Here is an 18,657-nt window from a genome sequence, read left to right as displayed (position 1 = left end):
CGTGAGGTGATGTTGCAGCTGTACAGGACTTTGGTTAGGCCACATTTGGAGTACTGTGTGCAGTTCTGGTCGCCTCACTTTAGGAAAGATGTGGAAGCTTTGGAGAGGGTGCAGAGAAGATTTACCAGGATGTTGCCTGGAATGGAGAGTAGGTCGTACGAGGATAGGTTGAGAGTTCTCGGCCTTTTCTCGTTGGAACGGCGAAGGATGAGGGGTGACTTGATAGAGGTTTATAAGATGATCAGAGGAATAGATAGAGTAGACAGTCAGAAACTTTTTCCCCGGGTACAACAGAGTGTTACAAGGGGACATAAATTTAAGGTGAAGGGTGGAAGGTATAGGGGAGATGTCAGGGGTGGGTTCTTTACCCAGAGAGTGGTGGGGGCATGGAATGCGCTGCCCGTGGGAGTGGTAGAGTCAGAATCATTGGCGACCTTTAAGCGGCATTTGGATAGGTACATGGATGGGTGCTTAATCTAGGATAGAAGTTCGGCACAACATCGTGGGCCGAAGGGCCTGTTCTGTGCTGTATTGTTCTATGTTCTATGTTCTATGTTCTATGTACTCAGCCATCTATAAAGTAGAGCAGTGAATATTTAGACTCATAGAGCTGTACAGCACGGAAACAGACCCTTCAGTGCAACTTGTCCATGTTGACCAGAAATTCTAAATTAAACTAGTCCCATTTGCCAGCATTTGGCCAATATCCCTCTAAATCCTACGTGTTCGTGTACCCATCCAGATGCCTTTTAAATATTGTAATTGTACTAGCCTCCACTACTTCCTCTGGAAACCCATTCCATATGCGCACCACCTTCTGCATGAAAACATTGTCTCTTAGGTTGTTTTTGTACCTTTCCCCTCTCTCCTTAAACCTATGCCCTCTAGTTTTGACCTCTCCTACCCTGAGAAAAAGACCTTGGCTATTCACCTTAACCATGCCCCCTCATGGTTTTATAAACCTCTGTAAGGTTACCCCTCTGCCTCCGACACTCCAGGTAAAATAGCCCTAGCCTATTCAGCCTTTTCCGATAGCTCAAACTCTCCAACCTTGGCGACATCCTTGTAAATCTTTTCTGTACTCTTTCAAGTTTCATAGCATCTTTTCAATAGCAACACAGACCTCTGCAGGTCAACAAAAGTCCTGGTGCATAGAGTAGCTGTCGTCCCCACAATTCTGTGCTGCAGTGAGATCTGCACTGTGTATTAGTGGCACATAAAAGTGCTCAAGCACTTCCATGATCAGATTCAGCAGGAAGACTGCTGAACAAATGTTAGTATCTTTGAAAATTGGCCTGTTCGTTCATACAAAACACAGCAACAGTAAATCAAAAGTAGGTATTATTCTTGAAGTGTGGTGACAACCATCTCTTGATGTTAGACCAAACCGTAATGGTTCCATCTGCCTTAATGTGGTACCATTTCTAAGAAGATTGGGGAATTATCCATTGTGTCTTGAATAAACTTTATCCCTCAATCAACATCACAAATTGCAGTTAATTTGATCATTATTACTTTCCTTGTAATGGGAGTTTACTCTCAACATATTGCCAACTGCATTTCTTACATTGCAACATGTAAACACTTCAAAATGTACTTCATTGACTGACTACAAACAGACATCCAATGTTTATGAAAACTGCAGCATCAATGCAAATCATTCTTTGTTCTGATGAATTTCTGATCCTCATTTTCCTAGTTTTTTTTCTTTTTTGCCTCGGATTTCTTTCATCCATTTGTAGAGCGCTAACTAGACCTGTGTCTACAATTCTCAAGTGTAGTCACCTCAATGCATTGTATCTCTTCCTGTTCTGAGGAAGGGTCACTTGATCCAAAATATTAACTCTGATTTCTGTCCACAGCTGCAGCCAGACCTGCTGAGTTTCTCTAACAATTTCTGTTGCTTTTGTTTCTGATTTCAAGCATCCATAATCATTTCAGCTTTTTGTATCTCATTTGAGTTATATTCATTTATTTATATATGCTTGAATTTTGTTGCCTTCTTTGATTTACCTTATATCATTGGCTAGACATTTTAACAAAAATTATTTTCAGGCTGCTTTCCAAAAATTTGTTGTGCCTTGCAAATGTTAAATTCAACCATTTTCATTTGTGCCCATCACTTATTCAGCCAACGACAGTTTGCAATTGTCACTGGTAAAATTCCATCCTGGGTCTATTTCCTGATTTACATAAATGATTGAACTTTGCCGACAAATCTCCAGCTTGCACTGTCAGCCTTTTCTTGCCTGCCTATTTTTTAATATTATGTGTAAATCTTGCAGTTGGTTTCAACATCTGGGTAATTTATACTAATAAGAAATATCAGAAGCCCAAACACTAGCACTTGCAGAACAATCTGTCCCCACTCTGCAAGCACACTTTTGGCGAGAACTTACAACCAAATTTGTATTCAATTGCAAGTTGCACATTTTCACTACGTGATGAATCTTTCATGGGTAACTTCTGTTTTCTTGCATGGGATACGGGTATCGCTGGATTGTCGACCATCCCTCATTACCCTTGAACTGAGTGGCATGCTTGGTCACTTTAGAGGGCAGTTAAGAGTCAACCTTATTGCTGTGGTCTGGAATCACATGTAGGCCAGACATGGAAGATTTCCTTCGCAGGAGGGCATTTGTGAAGCAGATGGGTATTTATAACAATCGACAATAATTACACAGTCACCATTAGAATCATAGAATCCCTAAAGTGTGGAAGCAGGCCATGCGGCTTATCAAGTCCACACTGCCCCTCCAAAGAGGAGAAAGTGAGGACTGCAGATGCTGGAGATCACAGTTGAAGAGTGTGGTGCTGGGAAAGTACAGCCAGTCAGGCAGCATCTGAGGAGCAGGAGAACCTCATTCCTGATGAAGGGCTCATGCCCGAAATATTGGCTCTCCTGCTGTCTGACCTGCTGCACCTTTCCAGCACTACTCTCAACTTTGCCCCTCCAAAGAGCATCTCACCCAGACCCACCCTATCCCTGTAACCCTGCATTTCCCGTGACTGATCCAACTAGCCTGCCCACCCCTGGACATTATGGGCAATTTAGTATGGCCAATCCACTTTAGCTGCACATCTTTGGACTATGCGAGGACACTGGAGCACCCAGTGGAAACCCAGGGAGAATGTGCAAACTCCACGCAGTCGCCCGAGGGTGGGATTGAACCTGGATCCCAGGTGCCGTGAGGCAGCCTTGCCAACCACTGAGCCACTGTGCCACCCCTGTTAATCTAGGTTTCAATCCTTGATTTTTTAAAAAATTGCATTCACACGTCCCCATCTGTCATGGTAGGATTCACACGCATTTCCTTGAAGCACTAGCCCAAAACATCAGACTAATGATATTACCACAACATCACAATCTCCCCAGCTGAAAGCAACACATGAAAGTTATTATTTGTGATCACCAATGAGGTTTGTCTTGCCCACACTTCCATGTTTAAGTAATCCGAGTTTAACACTCAGCCTCATTCACATTAAGTAACGCTGAACTATCACTTGGTTTTTGGGGCGACCTGTGCTGTCTCCACAATCCCAATTACTTACGTTTTTAATCTTCACCCTTACCTTGAAATGCTTCGGCAGCCTGTCTCTACAAACCTTTCCAGCTCTGCCACCCATATCTCAAACACTCTTCATCTTTCATCACCTTTTTTACCACCTTCCCTCCCTCCTGGGTAGACATTCAGAGGTAGAACCCATTTCAGAAACAATATAAAACCCCAGTGGGGAAATGGAGTGTTTGAATCATTCTGGTGAAAGAACCAACAATGATGCAAAATCATCGTCATTAACTTGTGATTGTCATTCCACTTCCAATGCAGCTCCGAAACCTCGTTTTCCTTTAAAACATGTTCTTGTTTGCAAACTTCCTGAACTTATCCATTTGTTCAAGATTTACATCACTCTTCACAACCTGTGCCTCTTTTGCTCATTGTCCATTTTTTTCAGACTTTCCTCTTTGAGGTAATGTCAGATATCCTTTTGTGCTGTCGGTACGATGCAATTAAAAGTTATAAACTTATGTTGAAAATTCATACAAAGTAGCAAATTTTACTGACAGTAGACAGTGTTCTGCACTGCAGTCTTCCACCAGTATTATTGATACCTTAAGCAATAATCTCAAACGTGCATGACTTTTAGGAATGCAATGTGCACATCAGTGACAAGATCAGTATTACTACCCATCTTTGATTATTCTTAAGAATGAAAGAAAAGGTGAGGTGCATTCTTGAACATTTTCAGTCTATGCAGTGTAAATGTTCATATTTAAATTTTCTGTAGTGATTTGATAAATTTTGTGGCACACTAGGTCAATTCTTAGAGCAGTTAAGCATCAGATGTATCACCGTGGGTTTGGTGTAGCTCAGATGAGGGTGGCACAGTAGCTCAGTGGTTAGCACTGTTACCTCATGGCGCCAGGGACCTGGGTTTGAATCCAGCCTTGGGCAACTGTCTGTGTGGTGCTTGCACATTCTCCCTGTGTCTGCGTGGGTTTCCTCCCACAACCCAAAGATGCGCAAGTTAGGCGACTTGGCCATGCTAAATTGCCCATAGTGTTCAGGGATGTGAAGGTTCAGTGCGTTAGTCAGGGGGGAATGGCTCTGGGTGGGTTACTCTTCTGAAGGTCGGTGTGGACTGGTTGGGCTGAAGAGCACTGTAGGGATTCTATTCTCTCTATATATAAAGACAATAGGTTTCTTTGCACTCAAAGAAGTAAACCCCAGATATGTTTTTGAAAATGCAGTGGCTTTCAGAAGGATAAATAAAAACAGAACATGCTGGAGAAATTCAGCAGGTTTTGCAGCCCTTATCCTGAGAGAGAGAGAGAGAGAGAGAGAGACAGTTAGTGATTCAAGTCTACTGTGACTCGTTTTTTGGAAGAGTCCTTCCATACTTGGTGAGGTTCTCCAGCACTTTCTGTTTTTATTTCAGATTTTTCGACATCCACTGTACTTTGCTTTCAGTCTCAGGACTATCATCATTATTTAGACTAGTTTTTCATTCCAGGTTTACAAACTAACTGAATTTAAATTCCCTGCCTGTCTTTATGGGAGTTGAACTTAAGTGTCTGGAACTTTAGTTTATGTCCCTTGATTATCAATCCAATAACAGTATCACTCTACTATTATTCCCTGTCAGATTCATGTATTCATCACCCATTACTGCTAATGAAGCTTAATTACCTAGACCCCAAGAATAAGGAAAGAAACCTATTGTCCTTACCTCATGTGGCCTATACTATGCATCAAACCCCCAGCAATACATCTGATGCTAATTGGCCTGAGAATAGACCTAGTATGCAATGAAGTTTATCAAGTGATTACAGCAAAGTTAACTATAAATATGTTTTCACTACACAGACAGGAAATATTTAAGAATGCAGCTTGCCTTTGCTTATTTGAGAAGAATTAAGGATAGGTAGTAATACTGACCTTGTCACTGACAGGTACTTGGGCTCCTATTATGTCATGCGCAGTTGAGATTCCTGCTGAAGATATGGTTGATTTCTATGAACAGGGAGAATGGGTACAGTTAAAGAACATTGATAAAATCACTTTTGGAATATTGCGTGCAATTCTGGTCTCTCTCTCTCTCTGAGAGGAAGAATGTTGTGAAATTGGAAGATTTACAAGGATGTTGCCAGGGTTGGAGGGTTTGAGCTGTGGGCAGAGGCTGAGTAGGCTGGGGCTGTTTTCCCTGAAGCATCAGAGACTGAGGCGTGACCTTATAGAGGTTTATAAAATCATGAGGGACAGGGATAGGGAAAATAGACAAGGTCTTTTCTTCCAGAACTAGAGGGTGTAGGTTTAGAGTGAGAAAAGAAAGATTTAAAAGGGACCTAAAGGGCAACTTGTTCATACAAAGGGTGGTGTGTGTATGAAATGAGCTGCCAGAGGAAGTGGTGGAGGCTGGTACAATTACAACATATAAGAGACATCTGGATGAGTGTATAAATAGGAAGGGTTCAGAGGGATATATGTCAAATGCAGGCAAATGGGACTAGGTTAATTTAGGGTATCTAGTCAGCATGGACAAGTTGTACCGAAGAGTCTGTTTCCATGCTGTACATCTCGATGACTCTGACTATATGAGCACTGACTGCTTCAAGAGATGCCAAGTGTAGAGTGTTCATTTAGCTGACCAGGGCAACGTGAAGAGGTGCCTTCTACCAAAAAACTATATGGTGGTCAGTCATGTTTGTGGCAGCAGTCTGCTCTTACACAGCCCTGAAAGACGTCACATTTGACATTGCCTGTCATTGCAAAAGTGACTCTGGCAAGCGAAGAGCACTGGCATGGAGAATGATAAAGGAAGAAAAGGAAGGCAGAGTTTGTTTGCCATTAGTACCTTTTGGATTTTCAAGTTGCACCAAAGTGATTCACAGACAATTAAGTACTCTTGAATAAAGTCTTAGAATCTTTGCCCCCAAGTTATGTTTTCGACTTCTTATCTTCTTTGTTATGGAGATTACTTACTTTGCCTCCATAATATTGTACCATCTCCACCCCCGCTTCATCTGATTCACTGCTGAAACAGCTCTTTCATGTTTTTTTTTGTCAGTGCTGAGCTGGTTTATACCATTGTGCTGCTGGACAGCTCCACATCACCCATCCTCCTTAAACATAAGTTCATCTGAAACACTGTTTCCATTTTCTGTTTTGCACCAACTCCCACTGACCAACCATCCTCCTGACCTACTTGCAAAATTTCCCTCCCTCATTTGCAAATGCTTCCATGATTTCTCCCCTTCTTATCACTGTCATCTTTTCCAGTTTTACTTCTGCTGCGAATATAATTGGCAGTAGTGTCACCAGATATCTAGGATTTTCTTTTCGCATTCCTTCCTCAAAACCCTCCATCTGTCTCTCTCTCTCTCTCTCTCTCTCCTTTTATAATGTTCCTTAACACCTGCCTTGCTGCCCCAAGTATTTAGTTGCCTATTATATTATCTACTTGTTTGGAATGAACTTCTGTAAAATAATGCAAAGATGTTTGTTATGCTAAAGGAGGCCTTTCAACCCATCATATCCATTCTGGTCAACAATGACCTGACTACACTTAATCCCATTTTCCAGTGATTGGTCCATCATCCTGAAGACTATAGCAACACAAGTGAATACTTAAATATAGATAACAAATATCTTTTGCCAGATTACACTCAAGGTATTTGTATTCTTTAATGAGATTGCTGGCTAGGCTACCATTCATTGCCCATCTCAAACTGCTCTTGAGAAAGTGCAGACTTGGAGGAGGAGGTAGATATGTCCACAGTACTGTTAGGATGAGAGTTTCAACATTTAGGAGAGCTCCTGGAATTCCCTCCCTAAGGCTATTGTGGGTCAACCGCCATCACATGAACTGCAGTGGTTCAGGAAGGCAGCTCACCACCACCTTCTCAAGGATAACTAGGGATGGGCAATAAATGCTGGCCTAGCCAGTGACACCCACATCCCGCGAATGAATAAAACGTTATCAGCTCCAGCGACTGTGAAGGATTGGTGATGTATCTACTTTGGGATGGTGTGTACTTTGGAGAGAAGATTGGAAGTGTTTTTGGAACAATTGCAACATTTAAAAGGCATTTGGATGGGTATATGAACAGGAAGGGTTTGGAGGGATATTGGCTGGGTGCTGGCAGGTCGGACTAGATTGGGTTGGAATATCTGGTCGGCATGATTAGATTAGATTCCCTACAGCCCAACCAGTCCACACCGACCCTCCGAAGAGTAACCCTCTGACTAATGCACCTAACCCTATGGGCAATTGAGCATAACCAATTCACTACGTATCTTTGGACTGTAGGAGGAAACCGGAGCACCTGGAGGAAACCCACGCAGACACAAGGAGAATGTGCAAATTCCACACAGACAATGAACCAAGGCTGGAATTGACCCTGGGAGCCTGGTGCTGTGAGGCAGCAATGCTAACCACTGAGCCACCGTACCACTCCCCATGGACGTGTTGGACCAGATGTTCTGTTTCCATGCTGTACATCTTTATGACTCTACGACTCTATATATCTGCTGCTCTTGGTGATAGAGTTTAGTCAGTGCTGTCAGAGGCGCCTTGGTGAGGTACTGCTGTGCATTTTATAGATGGTTCACCTTTCTGCCACAGTTGGTGGTGGAGAGAGTGACCATTTATGTTGGTACATGGGTTCCAATCAATTGGCCCACTTTAAGTTGGTATTTCAATGGTGTTGAGATTCTTGAGTAGTGTGGAGCACCTTGGCACTTGCTACTATGGTGTAGGCACTATGTAAATGTAAGTTGTGAAGGGTGCAGACACTTGAGGGATAGGAGGTGTATTTTTTTCTCCAGTTTGATTGATATGAATACCTTGTCATTTTTCATCTTTTTTTTTGAGTTTCTTGGCTAAATTAACATGTCTACCTCTCTATTTTGCTTCCAAGCCCAGCTTGGGAGACTGGATAATTTACGATACAAGAATGAGACGGAATAAATAAAAGCAGTGATGTACGACTGCACCAGACTAAAACTGATTAAAGAGGTGTCCACCGTCAAGCTGTGAAAGAACTATCAGAACTGGATATATATGTGTATCTAAAGCTTATATTATAAAGCAGGAAAAAGCAAAAAAAAAATCCAACTTTTTCGATTTTTTTTTCCCCTGGTTGTCTGAACAGCACCACCCAATGCAGTTTAAAACTGCACTCGTTGCCATAGATCTATAGTATTGAGCCCACACAGCACCTCCCGAGAAAGGAGGGAATCGGTAAAAGAGCTGAGCCGTTCCATGATACATCTTTGTGAAAGAAAATGGTTTGGTGGGAATGATACCCCTGCCGAGGTACTTGTGACAGTGCCCCATCCCGGAGCCCGTTTCTGAACAGGGTCTCGGTGAACGGCTTGTCTTCAGGGAATGATACACCCCGGCGGATTTCCTTTGTGAGAGGATTTCCTCTCTCTCCCTGCACCAGTGATGATAGCGACGCATCAGAAAGTAAACACGCAAACCAGCAGCCAGGTAAGCAAAATTGTACCTATCGTACCCCCGAAGCTATTGTTATTGTGCCTTAAAAAAAAGAAAATCACCATCTTGCTCTGCGTGAATTGGGAATCAACTTTTACTGCTTTGAACTCTCGGGACGCCGAAGGGAGGTGAAAGTTGCCACTCTGCAAACTCGTGGACTCTTCTGCTGTGTTCCTGTGGTGTGTGTGTGTGACGGGCAATGCCACTTATCCCAATCCAGCCCTTGACAAAAAAGCGAGCATGCGGATGTTGAATTGAAATGTAGTTTCCCTTCACAATGACTAGAGACAAGAAGCCCAGTGGTTTGCTGGGGGCTTGGACGTGTGGCGGTGGTGATCTTTCAGTGAAGTTAGTGAACGGTGCAAAAGACCATCCTTACCCGGAGAGAGAGAGAGAGGGAGGGGGGCTTGGTGAACGCCTTGGGGTGGTGCAGGGGAGAGCTGATGGTCCGGTTAGGGGGAAGCGAGTTGAAGTACCTGCGGGAGAAAAGATAGGTTGGCAGGATTGGATAATGTAGCCAACCGCTCTGGAGCATACAGAGAGAGCTCCTTACCCGCAGATTGGTGACAAATTCCTTCCCTTAACCCGGCGCCCTCTATAGGAGATCTGTCCCCTGTATGGGCTGGGCCAGTAGTAGTATGGCTTTGTATCAGTTTGGTTTCAACACAGTCTAATCCAGGAGAAGACAAGGTCAAGAGCTGTCTTTTAGGCTTGATCTTTATTATAACATAGATGATTATATGTGAACACAAAATTATTATGTGCATGGTATTTGGAAATCCAAATCATTGCAAGATTACTCTATGAACTCTACTGCCTAATACTAGTCAGTCTACCTTATACGTTGTTCAGCATCCGCTTCGGACATTCAAGTGGCTAGACTCCAGACTTCTGCCTTGCTGTCAGTGTGTTTCGCCTAACCCCACCTACACTGTGCTATTTATGCCCAGTGAGTAGCAGCTCCTTGACCTCATTGCAAGCTTCAGGGTCCAAAAGCCCTTTCACAACCAGTACCTCCTTCATTAATTTGAAGAATTTTTACTGAGATAGACAGTTGGAATCAGGGCATGTAAAGAATAAACTGTTTAACAGTATCAACAAAGCTGTGCCTAGGTATTTCTGTATCTAAGTTGGTGCTGTAATTGACAACATATAATTACTCTACTTGTTGAGTATATGTGACAATAAAGGCTATTCTATGTTGTTCTATCAATCTATATAAAGGAAGCAAAACAAGGAGGACTGCAAATGGAGAGAAAGATAAAGAACCAGAAAAATATTACAGTACTTTTTCTAAATCTCCAACAGTAAGTAATTTGAAGTGTCAGTGGTTGTTAACTGTAATTAAGACCACCCAAACTGTTAGCAATCCATTTAAATAGTGACAGACACACCTTTATTTATTCTGGAAATTTGGGTGTCTAGTGGGTAAGTAGAAATATGGAACATATTCCATGCATTTTTAACAGTCAGTCAATTAAGCGAAACATTAATACCTTCTGCCGGAGTAGGGTAGCTCAGAAGTCTCTTCATTTTCACATCCAGAAAATGGCATCCAGTTGACTCTTTCCGCGCGAGTTGATAACTTTGCCGTTACTTCTTCCACAAATTCTGGACGTGGGTGTGTGCATCTATGAATGCAAATACAGTCATCAGCTTCCATGACAAAACTATGTCTCAAACTGACATTTGCAAATGATTGAGCTGTTAGAGACCCAGACATTGTGAAATAGAGACACCGAGTTGAAACTTTTAATCTTGCACTGACCAGGACTTGGACAGAAGAAACCAAACTTAGAAAATGAGCAACAACTTATACAACATGGGGAGAGGGTATTGATTAATTGCACGGTAGTTGGCAGGCAGATGCAGCAAGAACTACCAATTTTAATAATATGATTGAACTCGGGCCAGGAAGGTGGACTCTGGCCAAGACCTTACAGTAGGAATTACAGCAGAGATTGGCAGGATTTACAATGCCTTTCTCAATGAAAAAGATGCAATGTACAGATATATTCCTTTTACCTGCAAAGGGCAGGGTTCTGCCTGTGAATGTATGTAGCCTCTATAGACAATGAATAAAAATCACATTGCAAGGTTAGCTGATAATTTTGCTTTGGTTGCTGGTGTAATTTTTAGCATGGTCAGGATGACTTAATAAATGTTTTCCAATTGCAGAATCACATCTGATGTCAGCACCAGTGTTGCGAGTATTTTACCACTTGGTGGGAATGATATGGCAGAAAATAATTGCAAAGAATTACAGAGAAATGTGAGAATGATAGAACAGTTATAATGAGAATGCAGATTGGTGATGTTGGGGCAGAGAGGGGCAAGAATTTCTAAAGCTTAGGAGATTTTTCGACACAAGTGTGTTTTCAGACCACTGAGGAATGAAGGATATCTAAATCTGGTTTTGGGGATGAGGTAAATCAAGTGAATTAAGTATTAGATGGGAACATTTAGGAGACAGTAATCATTGTATTATTAGGTTTAGGTTAGCTGTGGAGCAATCCACAGTAAAAAAGTAATTAATTAGATTGAGCCAACTTTAGTGAGATGACACCAATCTGGTCCATTGAATTGGAAACAAAGATTGGTCGGGCAAAATTGGAACTGTGCCTTTAAAGAGGAAATAATTGTGGTACAGGTGAGGTCCGTTCTGACAATGGGAAAAAGAGGGCAATCAAATCCAGATCTCCCTAGATAATGAAAGAATTAAAGAATGAACTATAGGTAGAAGGGTATAGACAAGGTGAATGGCAGGTATGTTTTCCCGAGGGTGGGAGATTTTAAGTTGAGAAAAGAAAGGTTTGTGAAGAAAGGTTTAAAAAAGACAGGAGGGGCATTTTTCTTTTACATAGACAGTGGTTCACGTGTGGAATGAGCTTCGATGGAAGTGGTGGATGCGGGTGTAGTTGCAATATTTATAAGACATTTAGATAAGTACATGAATAAGAAATGTTTGGAGAGTTATGAGCCAAGGACAGGCAAGTGGGGCTAGTTTAGTCGGCATGGACAGGTTGGACCGAAAGGTCTGTTTTGTGCTGCATGTCTCGATGATTTCACAACTCTGTGACTCCACATAAAAGTGAAAGGTAAAGAATAATGCTCAGGTGGTTAATAGAGTTGAGATGACAGAGGGTTTGAGGAGGAAGTGAAGAAACAATGAGGGAGAAATAGAAGGGGGAATATAAAAAGAGACTGGCAATCACAAGCTTTGGGTCCGCTATGTGGATGACACTTTTGTGATCATGAAACACAACAAATTAGAAGAAACCCACAAGCACATAAACATTAACCTTACCCTGTATAAAGTCCACTAAAGAGCAAGAAAACAATAATAGAACCCCTTCCTGGATGTCACAGTAGAATGAGAACTGCAGACCAGTGTCTACAGGAAAGCCGCACACAGTGACCAGGTAGGAAAAAGTGATCACTGCAGATGCTGCAGATCAGAGTCAAACGGTGTGGCAATTAAAACGCACAGCTGGTCAAGCAGCATCTGAGGAGCAGGAGAGTCGACGTTTCAAGCATAACCTCTTCATCAGGAATGTAGGGAGTGCACAAGAGGGGCTAAGAGATAAATCAAAGGAGGGTGGAGCTGGCGGAAAGGTAGCTGGGAATGCAATAGGTAGGTGAAGGTGGGGGCTGATGGTGATATTTTGGAGCGGCGGGTGGAGTGGATACGTGAGTAGGAAGATGGACAGGTAGGACAGTTCAAGAGGGCATTGCCAAGTTGGAGGGTTGGATCTGGGATAAGGTCTGGGAGGGAAGATGAGGAAACTGGTGAAATTGGCATTGATTCCATGTGGTTGCCACAACCCCACCGCCCTGTGGCAGAACACTTCAACTCTCCCTTCCACTCCACCAAGGACTTGCAAGTCCTGGGCCTCTTTCACCGCCAAATCCTAGCCGCTTGATGCTTGGAGGAAGAATGCCTCATCTTTCACCTTGGGATCCTCCAACCACGCGGAATCAATGTTGATTTCACCAGTTTCTTCATTTTCCTTCCCCCAACTTATCCCAGATCCAACTCAGCACTGCCCTCTTGATCTATCCTACCTGTCCTTCTTCCTTCCCACCCATCCGCTCCACCCACCACTCCAGCCTATCGCCATCAACCCCCACCTTCATCTCCCTATCGCATTCCCAATTACCTTCCCCCAGCTCCACCCTCCTCTGGTTTATTTCTCAGCCCCTCTTATCTGCACCCCACCCCCAACATTCCAGTTGAAGAGCTTATGCTTGAAGTGTTGATTCTCCTGCTCCGCGGATGCTGCCTGACCGGCTGTGCTTTTCCAGCGCCACACTCTTTGACACTGACTAGATAGTCAACTACAGGAGCAATCATCCGATCACCCACAAACAGACCTGCATCAGGACATTACTTAAATGAGCCACAATACACTGCAGCACCCAGGAACTACAAGAAGCCAAGGAAAAACACCTGCACAATATATTCCGGAGCAACAGTTATCGCATAAGCGCAGTATGCAAATTCCTGCACAATAGACCTAAACTAAACAAGAAGACATAACATGCCCAGAAACCCTAGCCACCCTGCCATATATCAAAGACATCTCAGAGATGATGACCAGACTATTCTGGCCCCTAGGGATCATGGTAGCCCACAAACCTACCACCACACTGAAACAGGTCCTGATGAATTTAAAGGTTCCCCGTACCAACAAGTAGCAGAACAAACGTCATATACAAAATACCCTGCAAGGACCGCAACAAACATTACATTGGATAGATGGGTAGGAAACTAGCTACTGGGATACATGAGCACCAACTAGCCCCCAAGGGACATGACCAACTATCGCTGATATCCAGATACACAGATGAAGAGGAACACCAGATCGACTGGGATAATACATCCATCCTGGGACAGGATAAACAAACACATGCACAGGAATTCTTAGAGGCCTGGCATTCAAACCAGAACTCCATTTACAAACATATCGATTTGGACCCCATTTACCAACCTCTCAGAAACAGAACTGGAAGTGGCATCACCCACCACAACAAACCGAGACAGATAAATAGCAAGCCTAACAGAACACCAGCGCTTCGCTGGAGGCTGACTGATGATGTTACCTGACATGGTCTGCCCTCAGTCCCCACCCCTCCAACTGTAACAAGGACAGAACGCCCCTGGTGCCACCCTACCAACCTTTGCATAAATAAAATCATCCGCCGACATTTCCGCCACCTCCAAAAAGACCCCACCTCCAGGGATATATTTCCCTCCCCACCCCTTTCTGCCTTGTGCAAAGACCATTCCCTCCGTGACTACCTGGTCAGGTCCACGCTCCCCCTACAACCCACCCTCCTATCCTGGCACCTTCCCCTGCCACTGCAGGAACTGCAAAACCTGCGTCTACACCTCCTCCCTCACCTCCATCTAAGGCCCTAAAGGAGCCTTCCACATCCATCAAAGTTTACCTGCACATCCACCAATATCATTTATTGTATCCGTTGCTCCCGATGTGGTCTCCTCTACATTGGGGAGACTGGACGCCTCCTAGCAGAGCGCTTCAGGGAACATCTCCGGGACACCCACACCAATTAACCACACCGCCCCGTGGCCCAACATTTCAGCTCCCCCTCCCACTCTGCCGAGGACATGGAGGTCCTGGGCCTCCTTCAACGTCGCTCCCTCACCACCAGACGCCTGGAGGAAGAACACCTCATCTTCCGCCTCGGAACACTTCAACCCCAGGGCATCAATGTGGACTTCAACAGTTTCCTCATTTCCCCTTCCCCCACCTCACCCTAGTTCCAAACTTCCAGCTCAGCACTGTCCCCATGACTTGTCCTACCTGCCTATCTCCTTTTCCACCTATCCACTCCACCCTCTCCTCCCTGACCTATCACCTTCATCCCCTCCCCCACTCACCTATTGTACTCTATGCTACTTTCTCCCCACCCCCACTCTCCTCTAGCTTATCTCTCCACCCTTCAGGCTCTCTGCCTTTATTTCTGATGAAGGGCTTTTGCCCGAAACGTCGATTTTACTTCTCCTCAGATGCTGCTTGAACTGCTGTGCTCTTCCAGCACCACTAATCCAGAGTCTGGCTTCCAGCATCTGCAGTCATTGTTTTTACCATGGTGATAAAATGTCTGAGAGCGAACCTACCAGCTCAGCGAGCATGTGTGCAACCTGAGACTGGGAACTAACATAAAAGGGAATTGCGAAAGTTCTTTTTCAGCATGTAACAAGTAAAAGGGTGTTCGAAGGAGGAATGTGGCCAATTGGAGGATGGAGGCATGGAGCACTGCTGGAATATTAAAACAAAACCTTCTATCTGCCTTACTCAGATGCCACAAAGAGGAGGTAGCTGGGATGCTGGATAGCTTAAGATTGATTTTAAAAATACTATTGGTTAGGAGTGCTGCACTTAAAGTTGATAAGATGCCAATAATAGATAAAATGGTCCCGAGAGCGTTAAAGGAATTAAATTAATACACTCTGGGGCCACTGTCCGTAATCCTCCTCAGATACAGGGATGATGGCAGAGAAATGCTGAACTTTTAAAAAATTCATTCACAGGGTATGGGCATCACTGGCTGGGCCAGCATTCATTACCTACCCCTAATTACCCAGAACGCGGTTCAATTGAATTATTTATTGTCACTTATATTTAACAAATAAATATAATGAAAAGTATCTAATGTCACTATGCTCCTGCACCATTTTGACTTACAGAAGATATTGAGATATAAGTCAGACATTAACATATAAGAGTGTCAACCACATTGCTGTGGGTCTCGAGTCACATGTAGGCCAAACCAGGTAAGGATAATAGACAGGCAGGAGGCTGGAAGAACGCAGCAAGCCAGGCAGGATCAGGAGGGAGAGAAGTCAACGTTTCAGATATAATTCTTCTTCAGAACTGTAAGAAGGGTTCCACCCAAAGCATCAACTTCTCCCCCTCCTGATGCTGCCTGGCTTGCTGTGTTCTTCCAGCCTCCTGCCTGACTACTTTGGATTCCAGCATCTGCAGATTTTTTTTGTCTCAGACAAGGTAAGGATGGCAATTTCCTTCCCTAAAGGACATTAGTAAATGAGATTGGATTTTCTTAACAATTGACATAGCTTCATGGTACATTTTAGAGGTACATTAGATGTTTAATTTTAAAGTACTCAAATTCCCCTAAATGTCATGATTGAATTCCAACCCAGTGCCCAAAGCATTCGCCAGGTCTCCTGATTAATGCCTCTCGGCCATCGGCTCCCCATTAACATTACAAAAGTTTTACCATTGTTCAAAAGATGGTGTTAAAGATAAACCCCGAAACTGACCGTCAGTTTGTTTAATCTAAAAACAGAAAGAACTGCGGATGCTGGAAATCAGAAGCAAAAACAGAAATTGTTGGAGAAGCTCAGCAGAAGAAATCAGAGTTTACGTTTTGGGTCGAATGACCCTTCCTGAGAACTTTGTTTGTTTAATCTTGCTGGTTTGTCAGCTTTTAGATATGAAAGTTCAAACAAAATGAATAGATACTTGGGCAACTTTGAAATAACTGCAATTTGTTACAGTCAAACTGTTTTTCAGCAATTTGCTTAAGTTTTGCTGATGTGTGTCAGATTTGATGAGGGTATGGGGTTGATTTAGTGCACACAGACTTGATAAGGTGCTGTGTAACTGGATGGCCAACAAAAGCTGAGTCGGTGATATCAAAGTAGGAACATGCTGTGAAATTCACTGGCTGATAAGATTCGAAGAGACGTCAAATGAGGAAACTCAGAAGAAACGTCTTTACCTAATTTGATTTGATTTGATTTATTATTGTCACATGTACCTAGATACAGAGAAAAGTTTTGTTTTGCATGCAGTACAGGCAGATCATACTATACAAAGATTTTTGGGTGATTGATCAGAGCAGGGAATACAGAGTTATGGCTTCAGAGAAGTGCATAAAAACTAAGATCAACATGAAATTTGAAATTTTAGAGGTACATTTAAAAATTGAATAGTAGCGGAAAAGAACCTGTTCTTGAACCTGTTGGTACGTGTGTTCAAGCATTTGTATTTTTTGTCTGATGGAAAAGTTTGGAAGAGATTATGACCAGGGTAGGAGGTGCCTTTGACGATGTTGGCTGCCTTTCTGAGTGTAGGTGGAGTCAGTGGATGGAAGGTTGGCTTGTGTGATGGACTGGGCTGTGTTCATAACTCTCTGTAGTTTCTTACGTTCCTGGGCAGAGCAGTTGCCATCCCAAGAGTGGTACCTGGAGAGTGATGTGAATGTGGACCTCATCGTCATGTGGAATAATTGAGGCAAGTACTCTAGATTCAATAGTCTAATGTTCAAAGCTTACAGCTGATGTAGAGCTTGGACTATATAACTGAGATAGAAATATTTTGTGGTGAATAGACAGGGGGGACAGGAAGAAAGCTTACCCTGATGGAGGGATGAATGACTAGGGGGAAGCACGTTTAGAGACAGAACATTTAGAGGAGATGTGAAGAAAAGCTTTTTCACTCAGAGGCTTGTGGGAGTCAGGAGCTCACTGCCTGTAAAGGTGGTAAGGCAGAAACCCAGGTAATCTTTAAGGAGTATTCAGATGTTCAATTGCAATACCAAAGCATACAGGGCTATGAGCCAGGTGCTGAAAAATGAGATCAGAATAGTTAGATGATTGGTTTTGACCAGCACAGATGAAGGGTCTTTTTCACGGCTTTCGATCTCTATGACTCGATGACCACATGGTGAAATGAGCAGCATAGTAATAAACTTCAAAAGGGTGCAGACAGGCTCACTGAATAGGCAGAAACATGCAGATTAAATTGAATGCAGAATCATAGAGGTGGAAACAGCATGGAAACAGACCCTTTGGTCTAACATCCATGACAACCAGATATTCTAAGCTAGATTAGAGTGATGCTGGCAAAGCATAGCAGGTCAGGCAGCATCCGAGGAGCAGGAAAATTGACATTTCCGGCAAAAGCCCAAGCTAGTCCCATTTGCCAGCACTTGACCCATATCCCTCTAAATCCCTCTTATTCATATACCCATCCAGATGCCTTTTAAATGCTGCAATAGTACCAGCCTCCACCACTTCCTCTGGCAGCTCATTCCATACACGTACCACCCTCTGTGTGAAAAAGTTGCTCCTTAGGTCTCTTTTATATCTTTCTCTTCTCACCGTAAATGTATGCCCTCTAGTTCTGGACTCCCCCACCCCAGGGAGGAGACTTTGTCTTCTTATCCTATCCATACCCTTCATGATTTTATTAACCTCTAAAAGGTCACCCTTCAGCCTTCGACGCTCCAGGGAAAACAGACCCAGCCTGCTCAGCCTCTCCCTTTAGCTCCAACTCTCCAAACCTGGCAACATCCTTGTAAATCTTTTCTGAACCCTTTCAAGTTTCATAACATCCTTCTGATGGGCAGGAGACCAGAATTGCACGCAATATTCCAACAGTGGCCTAACCAATGGTCCTGTACAGCCTCCCAACTGCTGTGGTCAATACTCTGACAAGTAAAGGAAAGCATACCAAACACCTTCTTCATTATCCTACCTAATTGTGACTCCACTTTCAAGGAGCTATGAACATGCACTCCAAGGTCTCTTTGTTCAGCAATACTCCCTAGGACCTTACTATTAAGTGTATAAGTCCTGCTAAGATTTGCTTTTCCAAA

General features: G+C 43.4%; 1 protein-coding gene across 2 annotated transcripts in view; it reads left to right on the top strand.

Annotated features, from left to right (window-relative positions):
- dpp6a (dipeptidyl-peptidase 6a) overlaps positions 1-18,657 on the top strand; it is a 1,516,786-nt gene that overhangs the window by 234,994 nt on the left and 1,263,135 nt on the right. The window contains exon 1 of one of the 2 annotated variants that reach the window (XM_072576239.1): positions 8,764-8,997. The exons of the other annotated variant lie outside the window; for it this stretch is intronic. Within the exon in view, the coding sequence (XP_072432340.1) occupies positions 8,953-8,997 (45 nt within the window). The 5' untranslated portion in view covers positions 8,764-8,952. Of the gene's footprint in view, positions 1-8,763; positions 8,998-18,657 lie in introns of those variants that run through there. 2 annotated transcript variants of the gene reach the window in all.

The sequence above is a fragment of the Chiloscyllium punctatum genome, chromosome 8 (assembly GCF_047496795.1).
Source record: "Chiloscyllium punctatum isolate Juve2018m chromosome 8, sChiPun1.3, whole genome shotgun sequence".
Lineage (NCBI taxonomy): Eukaryota > Metazoa > Chordata > Chondrichthyes > Orectolobiformes > Hemiscylliidae > Chiloscyllium > Chiloscyllium punctatum.
Note: the sequence above shows the minus strand (reverse complement) of the source record. Positions and strands in the feature narration are given on the sequence as shown.